Below are 13,964 nucleotides of genomic sequence, written 5' to 3' on the forward strand. Positions count from 1 at the left end.
ACTAATGTTTAGAAACTTACCCTATACCTTCCCCCCTCCCAAAACAACCATAGTTAATGAATTATTTTTCTTTACGTAAATTAATTAATTACATTTTTTCTACATTTACGTGTAAATAATCTCACGAAAAGTTAAATGAACAAAAATTCTCAACTATAGTAATTGAAATGTGGATAAAAAATTTCTGAATTAAATTTCATGTAATTTTTTAATTAAAATTAAAACTATTTTTTTTATATTACATTAATATAATGTAATTAATGCTTTTTGAATCTATTGATTCAATTTTTTTTCACATTTAAAATGCTTTTAACGTAGAACTTTACATACGAATTTTCATATGAAAATTTTTTTTTTCATGCGGCGTGTATAAAAATTGTAATAAATTTATATATTATATAAATCGCGAAAAACGACACCAAAAGAAGTCTTGTTACCTCAATGATATATAAACTTAAGTCTTTCAAATCAAGTTTAATTCAAATCAAACTCAATTTTTTTTCAATTAAAAAAAAAACAAGAAATACAGTGGAAGTACAAAGGATTAACGGAGTTTTTGTGCTACAAAAAATGAATTTAAAAAAAAAAAAAAATTGTAATCATTTATAAATTAATTTGTAATTAATTGAATAGATTACGTCTCTTATAGGACAAAAATAATGTCGTTTATGGAATAAAATATTAGAGAATTAAAATGGAAAGAAAAATCTTCCACAATTTTTTCCCCTTAGCATTTCATTAATATCAAGAAAACGATGATAAAATTATATGTAAAAAAAATAAAAAGACATTTTCTTTTAGCTATATATGTACAGGCTTTTAGAGTGACGTACGTCTGAATGGAATCAGGCTTAAATTTTCTTATTTTCTGTGTGCGAATGACGAATTGCAGTTGATTTCATCATCATCATCATCATCATCATTATTACCTTTTCAGGAATTTGTTACTGTTGTTGAATCATCCCTTTTGGCAATTAATCTGTCCTCCAAAGGTGTCACATATGCCCAGCCTTCGTCTTTGGTTTCTTTAAACAACTGTTAAATAAAAATGTAAATTACAAATTTAAAAAATTTTCTTCTACATTTTATAGAAAAAAAAAAAAAAAAAAAAAATACCTTCGTTTGCCACATAATATTATTCTCTTTACGAATTCGTGCCTCATCGCGTTGTTTTTGTTCAATAGAAGATTTAGCAGCAGTCGCTTTATCCATATCATTAATACGTAAACCCATTGTAACTTCACGCCAAATTTTTCGTGATTCACAATCTTCTTGTTCGCACATTGGTTTCACTTGTTTCTTTTCTGCCTTTAATTCACGAACGTCGGCAAATATTTCCGATCTCTAAATTATAAAGAATAGAAAATAAGATATTAAATTTTTAAAATTTGAGAAATTTTTATATTTGAAAACAAATTTTACCCCATCAGCCCATTTTGATTCCATTAATCCATTCCATTCTCCATTAATAACAAGAAATGGTTTCTTATCAGTTCGATGGCTAATTTGACATGTGATACGATTTCGTTTACCGCCATAAAATGGTTTTGTGAGAAATTCTACCGATGCAGTGTAACCAGTTTGAGCGCATGTTATTGTCGTATTGCCACCTAATTCAATCCACGGCACTGTTAATATCGATCTACCATATCCATTGGGAAATGTAACAATATATTCCTCTCCATGATTTATCACATTTACCCAACCTTTGCCAACATTATGTACACCTATGCTCAAACCTAAAAATTTACTTTTTGTCCATATATGCGCTCCAAAACTTATATTTTTCTCAACATTCTCAACATAAAAGCCGCTCACTAGAAGAAAAAAAAATGTAAATTAAAATTCGTTTTTAAATTAAATTTTTCTTTTCTTTTTTTTTTAACAAACCAGGAGGATGATGAGAAACTTGCTCAGCGATGAAAGAGAGTTGATTTTCAGTAGACCATGGCACAGGACCATCTTTAACAAATTTGGCACCTATTTTTAATGAATTATTTTGTTCCTTTTCTGATGCAAGATCCCAATGACATCGAAATATTTCACCTAATATTGGATTATAGGGCTTTTTTGCAACGCCTGATTTTCGTCCGGCGTGAAAACTGCATAAATACCATTTCACAACTTGTACCATTCTATCTCTAGGAGTTGGCATATCTGCTATGCTGAAATAAAAAACAAATTTAAATTTTATTATTATGATTTTAAAAATTTCCTTTTTAAAATTATTATTTATCTTTCATTTAGTTTTGTTAAATTTTAGTCATTGGATAGTGTCCACTCAAAAATAAACTGAGAGTCTTAAAATAGATTTAGATATTGATTGTGTAAAATTGAAATAAAAGTGAGATGAAACAAATTTAAAATATAAAGCAAAGAAAAAAAAAAAATTCAATGTAATAAAATGAAAATTTAATTTTTGAAATAAAACATTTACCTTACAAACTGATCGGGATGAGTGAAATAATCCGCATACATTTCTAAAAGGGATCTGCGCTCGAGAATAAAAGTCGGAAGGGCAACTTTTGTCAAATCCATTCCAATTTTTACTTGCGATAAAAGATGAGTGACAACTGAACCATGACTTTCCATCGAGTCCACTAAAATTATTTATCGTTTTAGAATAATTATTTCTTAAAAATTAAAAAAATTAATTAATTACAGTAATAAATAATATTAATTTTAGCAACAATTAAAAAAATAGAAACATAAATAAAAAATTGACATTTAAATAATTGGATTAAAACAATCGAAAGAAATATTAATATTCAAAATTGAAAAAAAATTTTAAACACTTACTTTCCTCTTCGCTCTCTTCCTCGTACAATGCTGAAACAAGACAAATTTTTGAAAAAAAAGTAATAAACTCCCAAATATTTTTTTAAAATAATCATAACACTTTTAATTTTAAAAAATTAGAAATGTAATAACTGATTTTCAAAATTAGAAAACAAATTTACTTTTTAGAAAAAAAAAAACTCACTGTTTAAATCGGTATTCAACATTTTGCCTTTGTTGAAAATAACAAATAGCATCCATATTATTTAAAAGAAAAAATTTTTTTTAAGGGAGAAACAACTGAAACTGAATGGATATAATATATGAAACTATAATATGCGCGAACTACGAGAATCGATTAGTATATTTAGAGAAGATAAACGTCCTAACAATCGTGAAAATCATGTCCTGTTCTGGTTTCATTATATTATTTGTAACCGATAGATTTCACAAAATAAATTGTAAATTTCGATAATTTAAAACATTTCACGTTCGCCACTTTTCGTTAAAATACTGTACAATTTATATCTATATGTATTTGGTAGACTTGCATCAATAGTACTTGCCATGTATATATGTATACACGTGTAGGCATATATATATATCACAGTAAGATCAATAACCAGAAACTTATTCTACATTAAGTAAAACCGATTTTTTTTTACAATTTTGAATTAAATGAATATTTCAAAAAAAAAAAAATAAAAAAAAATAGTACGTCATTCAAATTTATTTTGCAAGTGTAATTTACCTAATCAAAAGTTTTGATAAAACAATGCCAATAGAATAAGTGACGTCTGTTTTATAACATTTGAAATTCAAGAATTTATAATTTTAAAAAAAAAAACACTCGAAAAATTTTAGACATGCAGGAAATAATATAAATTTATATTATTATGAATTTTAAATTACAAAATTCAAAAATTTTGAAAATTTAAATTAAATAATGTAATTATTAAAATAATTAGATTGTTTTCTTTTTTATTTAATTATTATAATTTTTTTTTAATTTTAAAACTTCAGTTCGGAGGATTATTTAAAATTTTTTAATCCTCTGCTTTAAATATTGTTTATTAAATTAATTTACTTATTTTCAAAAACAACAATATAAAAAAGAAAAAATATCTTTCAAAATTATTTACTAACAATATTTAAAAATATTTTTTATTTTCAAATTGGTAATTTAGTTTTTAACTAATAGTATTTTGAAAATTTGTTATTGATACGAAAAAGATTTTTTTTTTAAATACAGAAATAAAAAAAAAAAACTTACCATCATAGTCGACAGATCCATCTCCTTTTATTGGCGGTGCTGGTGGGGGTTTTCGATTATCAACAGGTGTAATTTCTGTCGATGATGGTGATGATGATGATGTTGATAACGACAAAGTTGGTGGTAATCTTTCAGCTTCGCGTCGTTTTCTATATTAAACAAATATAAAATAAAAAAAAAAACAATAAATTTTATAATTTTCAAATAAATAAAAATCTTTAATATTTAATAACAGCAAAATAAAATACTAAAATGTATTATTCTTACGGAGGATGATAATTTTGTGCGGCTTGATGCAAAGGTGGTGAAATATCATCTGCTGCATCATAATAATCTTCGTCTTCATCTGAAGATGAATAAGAGAATTCTGGTACTGGAAGATCTCTGCCCACAACTGGAAAAAAAACCATTTTTTATAAAGTGATTCCAAAATTCTTTTCTTAATTAAAATAAATTTAAAATTTTTTAAAAATGTATTTAAAATAACTAAAAATACAAAAAACAAAATTGTATTTACTTTAATAGTTAGAGAGAACAAACCTTTTGTTAAATTTGGAACTCTTGGCTCCACACATTCTGACCCCAATTCAATTCCTGTTTGTACTGTCAACTCTGGTTCCCCTGGAAAGAAAATTAATTGTATCAATAATTGTTTTTCATTTTAAATTGTTTATTTTCTTAAATGAAAATTATTCAACTTACCTAGTTTCAAATCCGAAACAATGGGTTTAGTAGGACCCGTATAAATTCCATTTACAGGTATGGCTGTATTCTGAAATTTAAATAAAAAACAAATTATGAAAATTGAAAGAATAAAAGAAATAGAGAGAAAGAAGAGTCAATGATTCATGAATCATATACGCCTAATTTAAAAACAACTCGTGTACTGTGATCTAATAAATGTAAAATGATACAAACATTATTTTTACGAATTATGTTTTAAAAAAAATTCAATAAAATGTTGAATAATTAGTAATTTAAATCAAATTTTTTACAATCAAGGCAAAATTTGGTAAAAAAAAAAGTCTTTGATCTAATTTTTCGAAGGTTGCTGCTATTTTTAACTGATAAAAAAATAAAGATAATTTGAAGAAAAAAAATTTACAATGATAAAGTATTTTGCAGTTTATTACATTTTTTTATGGTGGAAAAAGAAAGTTTTATTACCTTGGCAATTTGTAGTTGAACAATCATATGCTTGACGGAATTAAGCATTGCATTTGCTTGTTTTAAAATTTCTTCATATCTTTGTTCATTAGTCTCGTCTCCTTCGGGCACTGCCTGTTGCTTTTGCTCAATCAATTTAATCTGATCGATCAACAATTGAAGATACGCATCAGCCTCTGCTACTTTACGATCGAAATCTTGCTTTGGAAGTAATTTATTTGGATCCCAACGCTTAAATAAATATAAAAGAAGAACATTTTTATTTCAAATATTAATTATATATGAAAAATAAGAATAAATTTTCTTTACTTTAAAAATAATTTTCAAATATTTATCAATTTTTTTTTATATTAAAAAATAAATTATTAGATTTATGTAAACTTACTGCATGTGAATGTCGTAAAATTGTGTCCTCTAGAGCCCGAACCCAACGTTCTCGTTCTTCGCCGTTTCTTGTTTGAAAATGAAAAGTCTTTGAATCGTCTTTCTGTGATGAAGTCGTGATAGTAAAAGTACTATCATCTTCGTCATGAATTCCAATTACAGCGCCTCTTAAACGAACACATCCTCTACGTGCCCCTCGCATCATCTTCTCTTTGCTCTGAAAAAATTGTAATCATATATATTTCTTTTCACATAACTTTATATCGTTTTATACATATCATTTTCAAAACATTTTTTTAAATATCAAAATATTTTTAAAAAAAGATAATAATACTACAGAAATTATTACAAAAAAAAAAATTAACAGTTAATTTAACTTTTTCTAAAAATAATTTTATTTACAATTAAATTGATTTATTTGCTCTACTTAAATGTAAATAGTAACACGTTAACATATTTTTACATATATTAAAACGATACAAAGTAAATTGAAATCAAATTTTCTAATTAAAAACAATAAACAATTTCAATATTAGTAAATGATTTTAAAAAGAAAAATAAGTATTTCATACAAACATTCTCAAATTCTAATGCGTCAAAAAAAATATTATTTAAATGACATGTCTAAATTAAAAATCAGCTTGATTAAATTTGTAAAAGCCTTCGTAGTTTAGGAAACGTACACTTTGAACTCTGAATTATTGTTTTACAAAATGCTTTGTTAGAACACTGCTTGAAATGTTTTCCCCGTATTAATTATGTTAGTTCAAATAAAAACAGCTGTTAGTTTTAATTAAATATTACACTTGTATTACGAGTTTATTTACCAGACAATCTTTTTAACTTAAAATAAAAATTGTCTAAAATTCATTTTTTAATGTAAAATAAAAATAATTTCCATTTTATTCAATAAAAAAATAAGAAGAATTTTGTAATGAGAAATTGTTTTTTTTTTTTAATAAATTAATGGAAAACAAAAATATAAAATTAAAAAAGAAAAGTGAATTTTTAAAAATTACTAAATACGGAACTCATTTTCGATATATATATGTATACACATAGCATTGTGCCTTTATAATAAGAAAGAGTCAAAAGTCAAGCCTCTGAATTTATTTAAAATTCATTCTCCATCTTTAAATCTAACGAAAATTCATAGACATTTAAAAAAGATTAATTGAAGTGTTGATCACAGTATTCAAAAACAAGTTTTCATTAAAAAAAATTAAATTATATTTTTACTTTATAATGTTTAAATTATACAACAAATTAAAAAGAAAAAAACAATTAGTTTTTTAAAATCACAAAAATTGATTGAAAATTTGAGAAAAAATTTTTTGTTTTTCATTTTAGGATTAGATTTTATTATAGATTATTTTTCTATTGCAAACATTCAAATGAAATCTAAGGTGAAAGGGCAAGTATTTAGTATTCCTTTTACGAAACTATGCGAAGTGTATGAATATATCCAAAATTGGTTGCATATGCATTAAGCATGATCGGCAATTCATATATAAGTTGATTCCCAAATTAAGAAGGTTTTCACAAACACCTAAGTGATCAGTGAACAAAAGTGAAACGCGGTCTAACCGCGTTATTTTCTATTATATAATTTTTCAAAATTTTTCGTTTCTTTTTTTTAATTTTAATTGTTTTAAGTGTTAAATATACATAATATACAAAATGAGTTTCATGGATACTTTTAATTATTACTATTATGATCAAGCAGGTAATTGGAATTTCTTCTTTAAATTTTGAAATATATTTCAAATAATAAATTAGTTATTCAGTAATTAAAGGTTTTTTTTTTATTTGGAAAATATAAGTAAAAAAAAATTGTCTTTTACTGAAATTAATCTACTTTTTTTTAGAATTGAAAAATTAATTATTAAAATTGTTTCAGATACTCGGGTAAAGGGTTTGTTGTTTATGGATAGTCCATGGCCAATGATATTGATATTATTTAGTTATTTGTATTTTGTATTTCAATGTGGTCCACGTTTTATGAAAAATCGACCCGCTTACGAGCTAAAGTCGTTTATTAAGTTTTATAATATTTTTCAAATTATTTCCAATGCCTATCTAGTCAAAGAAATTCTTGCAGTTCATCCAGATGCAGTTGCTTTACGTTGTATGCCAATTGATTATTCAAATAATCCAGATGCAGTTCGTGTAAGTTTTTTTTTTTTAATAATAATAATTTGTCCCAATTTGTTAATAATTTAATTTCTGTATTATCAAATAAATTAATATTTATTGAATACTTTGTAAAAACGAATTTCTAGATGGTCAGAATGACATATTTTGTATTCTTATTGAAAATAGTCGATCTCATCGAAACAGGAATGTTTGTATTGAGAAAAAAATATAATCAAATATCATGGTTACATCTTTATCATCATTTTACAACTGCACTTGTCGCATGGATTTCAACGAGATATATTGCTGGCGGAATGGCTGTATTTTATCCTGCAATGAATTGTTCTGTTCATGTTATAATGTATACATATTATCTTTTGAGTACCACAGATAGTTTAAAACGATATGTTCTTCCCTTTAAACGTTATGTCACAATTATTCAAATGGTAAACAAACAAATATTAATTTGCATTTAAAAAAAAAAAATTTTTCTCAACACAAAATTAATTTAAATTAAATTAGTGTTAAATTATCAATTTTTTTTTGTTTCAGGTTCAATTTGTTATTTTAATATTCCATGCTTTAATAGCAACTTTCCCATCTTGTGCTGTTCCTAAATTACCAGCTTATTTAATGATTTTAGATGTATTATTTAATTTCAATTTGTTTTATAATTTCTACAAAAGAACATATCTAACGCCTAAGAAGAAAAAAGAATAGACTAACAATATAAGTTAAAAATTGTAAATATAAATTATTTAAATCAATTTGTTTCTTTTATTCCTTCTAAACCTATCCTGAAAAAAAATTAAATATTTGTTTATTATTCATCGTTAAATTTTAATCAAATAATTCCAAATAATTCACTAATTTAAAAAAAAAAATAAATTTATGTCAATAATTTTACACTTCATTTCTTAATTTTATAAATATTCAAGTCGGCTCATTGTTCTTCAACAAGAATAACTTTACAGAATTTATGGAATACTAATTAACGATAAAGGCGGTGTCCCATTTCGTAATATACAAATTCTAAAACCTTGATTCTTTTTTTTACTGCGTGTATACATTATCAAAACAAATACATAAACATTAATTAAATTTTTCTATTTGAACATTTTTTTCTTTGAAAAACATTAATTAATTGAAAGCTATTTATTTCTAAATTAAAAATGAAACATTTGTCAATTTTTTTTATGAGATAAATCTGATAAATAAAAACAGGTGCAAAAGGTCAAATCAGCTGATTGTCAGAAATAGTAAGATTAAAAAGATATATGATTACTTTCAAATTAAAAGAAAAGAATTTAAACAAAATTCTTTGACATATAACTAATTTCATTGAAAAAAGAAATTAAATTTAAAACAAAGAGAATGTAAATTAAATTTAAAACAAAACATAAATCTTATCTGACAGATTTTATATATATATATATATATGGCCGTTCATTATTGTTTTTCAATGACAAAATACTCACTGTATAATAAGATAAAAGTCCAGCATTATCATCCAAGACAAACCATCGATATTGCCAACCATTAACAACATTAGTCCATTTACTAAGTGAACCTTCCATTGTCGACATTTTTCTTGCGAACATTATTGTTTCAGTTGTTTCATTAAACTTCGACATGACACATAACCTCTAATGATATATTACATACAAACACATAATTATATATACATATATATATATAAACTTCATATACATATACATAACACAAGTGTTGCCAACTTTAAAAAAAAGGTGGCCAACTTCGTTAAATACGTAAGTTACGTAATAAATGTCACGTGATCATAAAGGTGCTTTCCCATTGGTTGTTTTCGGTAAGTGTTCCGGAAGTGCTCAGGAACATTTTGTGATTGGCTGGATCTAATGGAATTTCTAGGTCATTGGACCATAAAATTCTCTGAAGTACTCCTGGACCATTTGTCGAAAACATCCGTTAAAGCATATTTGCCATTAATTAGCAGGCATATTTTACATTATTTCAAGAATACCCATTCTATTCGCAGCTGAGAATACAGGTAATATACATTTTTTTTACTTATATTAACAATAATTAAAAGAAAGTAAAATATTTTTATTATTATTGTCGCCCGTCAATTTTACCAATTTTCAATGTTTTATCGATATAAATACTTAATAATTTTATAATAGAATTGAATTTATCTATAAATTGAGACATATTTATGATCCAATTATTGTTTTCATAGAAATTCTGAAAATAAAAGGTCAAAAATGTTTTTTTCGAGATATGTTCAGGTTCTGCGCATGCGCGACATAGCCCAAGATGGAGTCCCTGGCGTTCCCACGGCATTCGAGTGTTCGCAGTTCAACGTCGTCCATCGTTGAAATAAGGGCATATAAATAGAAGAGTAGCCATTATTTTCGAAGCAGAGAACAGGTAATATGATATTTTTTAATTATTAACAATAATTATGAGAAATAATAATGTGCCTCATTGTTGCAAATATTGAGCATGGCGGCGTCACATCGAGGCAGATAAATTTTTATCAATTTTGCAACTATTTTCATAAATAATGCATGAATTTATCTGTATTTAAGACATATTTATGATCCAAATTATTATTTTCATGGAAATTCTGAAAATAAAAGGTCATAAATATTTTTTTTCGCGATGTGTGTGCAGGTTCTGCGCATGCGCGACATAGCTCAAGGTGGCGTCCCTAGCGTTCCCACGACAGTCCAGTGCTCGCAGTTCATCGTGATGCATCGTTGAAACGAAAACATTTTAATTCAACAGCAGCTATTATTCTCAAATCAGAGGACAGGTAATATGATATTTTTTACTTATTAACAATATTTACGAGAAATAATAATGTGCCTCATTGTTGCAAATATTGAGCATGATGGCGTCACATCTAGGCAGACAAATTTTATCAATTTTGCAATTATTTTCATATATAATGCATGAATTTATGTGTATTTAAGACATATTAATGATCCAAATTATTATTTTCATGAAAATTCTGAAAATAAATGGTCATAAATATTTTTTTCGTTATATGTGTGTGCAGGTCCTGCGCATGCGTGAAGTAACACAAGATGGCGTCCATGGCGTTCCCACAGTATGGACGAGTCCACTTTTCATCGTCGTGCATCCTTGTAATGTGAACACATTATTTCAAGAGAAGAGAAGCCATTATTTTCGAAGGAGATAAAAGGTAATATAATATTTTTTAATTATTAACAATAATTAAGAGAAATAAAAATTTTTGCCTCATCGAAAATGTTTAACATGGCAGCGTTGCATCGAGGTGGAAAAATTTTTCCAATTTGCAATATATTTTTTATTTTTTGATACAAATGCATGAATTTGTCTAGAATTTAAGAAATATTTAGCATATTTATTATTTTTTTGGAAATTTTGAAAATAAAAATTCGTAAAATATTTTCCTCATTGTTGCCAACGTTCAACATAACACAGCGTTTCATTGTTGAGGTCGAGCTATTTTTTTTTTTCTAATTTGCAATGTATGAATACATAATTTTCTAGTACGATCGAATTTTATGAGCTATTATTATTTTCATGAAAATTCTGAAAATAAAAGTTTATAAAAAATTTTTCGGAATTGGTCCTGCGCATGCGCGCGCAGTAATATAAGATGGCGTCCTCTGTGTTCCCGCGGTAGTTTAGTGTTGAGATTGTAATAAAAATTTTTTTATTGATTAATATTTGTTGAATAATTCTGAGTTATTATGTGTCGAATTAATTTGAGAAAAATGTGTATCGTATAAAATAATAGCTGCATGAACTGTAATTATTGCATTTATTCGGGATTCTATATCCGGTTCTTATGTATCGAGTGAAACAATCAAAACATGTGAACTTGGTTATGTCACGTGTTGATATTGTTACAACTTGAATGAAAACAAGAAAAAGGTAATTTTTAATTTCTAAGATTGTGCAAAAATGCAATTTATACAACGAAATATTCGTTTTATATCAAATTGGAAGTTTTATTATATTTTATATAAAATGAGGTTATATTTAACTCGAATTGTCGGAATTAGATTTTTTCCTTTTTGGAATTAACATTTTTAGGAATTTTTTGTTATAAAATATTTATTGTTATAATTATAAAAATATAATTGTTATAAAATATTTATAAATTTCATTTTTTTTGGAATTTGTAAAATTTACAAATTTTAGTTTAGATTCAAAAAAGTTTTCAGTATTTCTTTACTTTGAATTTTAATTACTTTAATTTAATTCTATCAATTAGGGTTAAATAAATTTAATTAATATAATTTTTTCAATAATTAAAATAATAAAATAAAATTTTTTTTTAATTAATTATAATATTAATATTTTTGTTTGAAAAAAAATTTCTTTACAACTTTAATATTAAAAATGAAAATTCTAATATAATATAAATGATGTTTAATATTTTAATTTACTATTCATTATTGCTAATGTTGAATTTTATTCTTATAGAAAATGATGCATTTTTTTTTAATTAATAATTTCAGAACACGATGATGGATGACACAAGAAAAATTTATCCTGAAGAGGATGATACTAATTTTTACTTTGAATCTGATCATTTGGCTTTAAAAGGAAATAAAGATTATACATCACTTTTGAAAACAATTGTGATACTTGAAAGTCAAAGATCGCAGGCAATTGCCGATCTTGACAAACTCGCATTTTGTCGGTCTGAAGCAATTAAAGATCCAATTTCGTTTGTTGCAAAATTACAAAACGGCGATGATGTTGAATTTCCGGGTCCGCAAACAATTGCTGAAATTCCATTTATCGATTGGTCACAATATAATGTATCTACACCGGATATGAAATTACGACCACAAACTAGACACGCGAATGTCAGTACTAGATCGAACATTAAAGTGGAATACGACGAGTCGAAGGTAATTGAAATTTTGTAATTATTTAAAAGGATAATAGAAAAATATAATTAAAAATTAAATATTTAAAATTACTATTTTAATTAATAATAATTTTGTTTAATTTAAATATTTAATATCATTTTAATTATCTTTTTCAGATATTAGTTAGAGGTCGTGCATTTGATGAGAGTAAACCAGAGACTTTTAATCAACTATGGACGTTCGAAGAACAAAAACGTTTAGAAGAACTTTTAATAGAATATCCACCAGAGGAAATTGAAATGCGACGTTGGACAAAAATCGCCAATGCTTTAGGTAAATAAAATTTTTTTTAAACAAAATAGAAAAAATATACGTATTTTTAATATTTTATCATTGAAAAACAAATTTTTTTTTTTAATTTTCAAAATGTTGAACATTTCTAAATAATTTTTTGTTTTTTCTTTTTATTAGGTAACAGAACGCCAAAGCAAGTGTCCAGTCGTGTTCAAAAATATTTTATAAAATTATTACGCGCTGGTTTACCGATTCCTGGTCGAGGACCAAAAGTGAAATTGGATACAAGAAGAAATTTAACACATCGACATCAAAGACATAATCAACAAGTTTACAAAAAATCAACATTCTTTCCACATCAAGAAATTTCCTGTGGCAATGAGGATTCGAAAAATCAAATGGCACACGATGAAATTGTAAGTACGAGAAAAAATATATTGATTTGTTTTTTTAAAATTGTTTTCTCATTTTTTTGACTTTTTGTTAAAGGGTGAAAGTACTGGAAACGGAAGTGACGAAGACATTCCTGAAATGAGACAAATTGAACTTTTACGACAAGTAAAGGATGAGAAAGAGACAATTAGCAACGTTCCCTTCGAGCATGTTGGTTACAAGGTAAATTTTGAATTTTTGTTATTTAAATTTTTTAATTGATATTTTTGTTTTATAAAATTTTCAAATTGACTAACTTTTTTCGATACAAAATTTTTTTTTAGTAAATTTGATATTATTAGAATTTATTTTTTTGTATTTAAATAAAATTTGAAAAACTATTTAATTTGCAGTGCTTTGTGTGCGGAGAAGAACCTCTAAAAGGAACACGTTGGCATTGTACAAGATGTTCAGAAGGTGTGGATATGTGCGCTGATTGCGCGGTTGCACAATTGGAAGCAGAAACACCAGTTCACAATCCAATGCATTCATTGACGCCAATTCGACCTCCAAATTATATTAGAAGCTATGATTTGGATTATCTTCCCCAAAGTTTCAATAGCAATACCTACAATTATTTGGATCCAAATTTTTGTCCAGAATAATGAAGAATTTTTTTTTATTCTCGGGTTTCTTTATAG

At 25.6% G+C, this 13,964-nt stretch overlaps 3 protein-coding genes across 5 annotated transcripts; 2 read left to right on the forward strand and 1 right to left on the reverse strand.

Annotated features, from left to right (window-relative positions):
• Window positions 1–599: 599 nt before the first annotated feature.
• On the reverse strand, window positions 600–9,412 carry LOC127282042 (oxysterol-binding protein-related protein 9). Its single transcript, XM_051306113.1, has 13 exons — window positions 9,217–9,412; window positions 5,604–5,819; window positions 5,219–5,449; window positions 4,754–4,823; window positions 4,592–4,672; window positions 4,319–4,445; window positions 4,052–4,200; window positions 2,800–2,829; window positions 2,438–2,600; window positions 1,891–2,165; window positions 1,423–1,817; window positions 1,117–1,344; window positions 600–1,035 (listed from the first exon to the last, which is right to left on the reverse strand). Exons 1-13 carry the CDS (start codon window positions 9,370–9,372, stop codon window positions 934–936), a joined length of 2,223 nt encoding a protein of 740 aa, XP_051162070.1. The 5' UTR covers window positions 9,373–9,412; the 3' UTR covers window positions 600–933.
• LOC127282047 (elongation of very long chain fatty acids protein 4-like) lies at window positions 7,130–8,505 on the forward strand. Its single transcript, XM_051306118.1, has 4 exons — window positions 7,130–7,328; window positions 7,503–7,771; window positions 7,885–8,184; window positions 8,291–8,505. The coding sequence occupies exons 1-4, from the start codon at window positions 7,283–7,285 to the stop codon at window positions 8,456–8,458; spliced, it is 783 nt and encodes a 260-aa protein (XP_051162075.1). The 5' UTR covers window positions 7,130–7,282; the 3' UTR covers window positions 8,459–8,505.
• Window positions 9,413–9,660: 248 nt separating the features above from the next.
• Window positions 9,661–13,951, forward strand: LOC127281757 (ZZ-type zinc finger-containing protein 3). 3 transcript variants are annotated; one of them, XM_051305633.1, is made up of 9 exons: window positions 9,661–9,767; window positions 10,006–10,147; window positions 10,394–10,535; window positions 10,782–10,928; window positions 12,238–12,636; window positions 12,774–12,930; window positions 13,069–13,307; window positions 13,381–13,506; window positions 13,677–13,951. In XM_051305633.1, the coding sequence occupies exons 5-9, from the start codon at window positions 12,244–12,246 to the stop codon at window positions 13,926–13,928; spliced, it is 1,167 nt and encodes a 388-aa protein (XP_051161590.1). In that variant the 5' UTR covers window positions 9,661–9,767; window positions 10,006–10,147; window positions 10,394–10,535; window positions 10,782–10,928; window positions 12,238–12,243; the 3' UTR covers window positions 13,929–13,951. The 3 variants fall into 3 exon arrangements, with proteins under 3 accessions (XP_051161590.1, XP_051161588.1, XP_051161589.1); XM_051305631.1 differs by lacking the exon at window positions 9,661–9,767 and having other exon boundaries at window positions 9,996–10,147; XM_051305632.1 differs by lacking the exons at window positions 9,661–9,767; window positions 10,006–10,147; window positions 10,394–10,535; window positions 10,782–10,928 and adding an exon at window positions 11,356–11,647.
• The last annotated feature ends 13 nt before the right edge of the window (window positions 13,952–13,964 follow it).

This window comes from Leptopilina boulardi, unplaced genomic scaffold, assembly GCF_019393585.1.
Source record: "Leptopilina boulardi isolate dan_hultmark-lab unplaced genomic scaffold, ZJU_Lbou_2.1 LbouV2_278, whole genome shotgun sequence".
Lineage (NCBI taxonomy): Eukaryota > Metazoa > Arthropoda > Insecta > Hymenoptera > Figitidae > Leptopilina > Leptopilina boulardi.

Excerpts from the sequence above, each read along its gene's own strand:
- LOC127281757 (XM_051305633.1), top strand. The coding sequence starts at position 12,244 with ATGATGGATGACACAAGAAAAATTTATCCTGAAGAGGATGATACTAAT. Across the intron at positions 12,931-13,068 it reads AAAAATCGCCAATGCTTTAG|GTAACAGAACGCCAAAGCAA; the intron begins GTAAATAAAATT and ends TCTTTTTATTAG. Across the intron at positions 13,507-13,676 it reads TCGAGCATGTTGGTTACAAG|TGCTTTGTGTGCGGAGAAGA; the intron begins GTAAATTTTGAA and ends TTTAATTTGCAG.
- LOC127282042 (XM_051306113.1), bottom strand. The coding sequence starts at position 9,372 with ATGTCGAAGTTTAATGAAACAACTGAAACAATAATGTTCGCAAGAAAA. Across the intron at positions 4,824-5,218 it reads TTCAACTACAAATTGCCAAG|AATACAGCCATACCTGTAAA; the intron begins GTAATAAAACTT and ends TTTAAATTTCAG. Across the intron at positions 4,673-4,753 it reads TGTTTCGGATTTGAAACTAG|GGGAACCAGAGTTGACAGTA; the intron begins GTAAGTTGAATA and ends TTTTCTTTCCAG.
- LOC127282047 (XM_051306118.1), top strand. The coding sequence starts at position 7,283 with ATGAGTTTCATGGATACTTTTAATTATTACTATTATGATCAAGCAG. Across the intron at positions 7,329-7,502 it reads TTACTATTATGATCAAGCAG|ATACTCGGGTAAAGGGTTTG; the intron begins GTAATTGGAATT and ends AAATTGTTTCAG. Across the intron at positions 7,772-7,884 it reads ATAATCCAGATGCAGTTCGT|ATGGTCAGAATGACATATTT; the intron begins GTAAGTTTTTTT and ends ACGAATTTCTAG.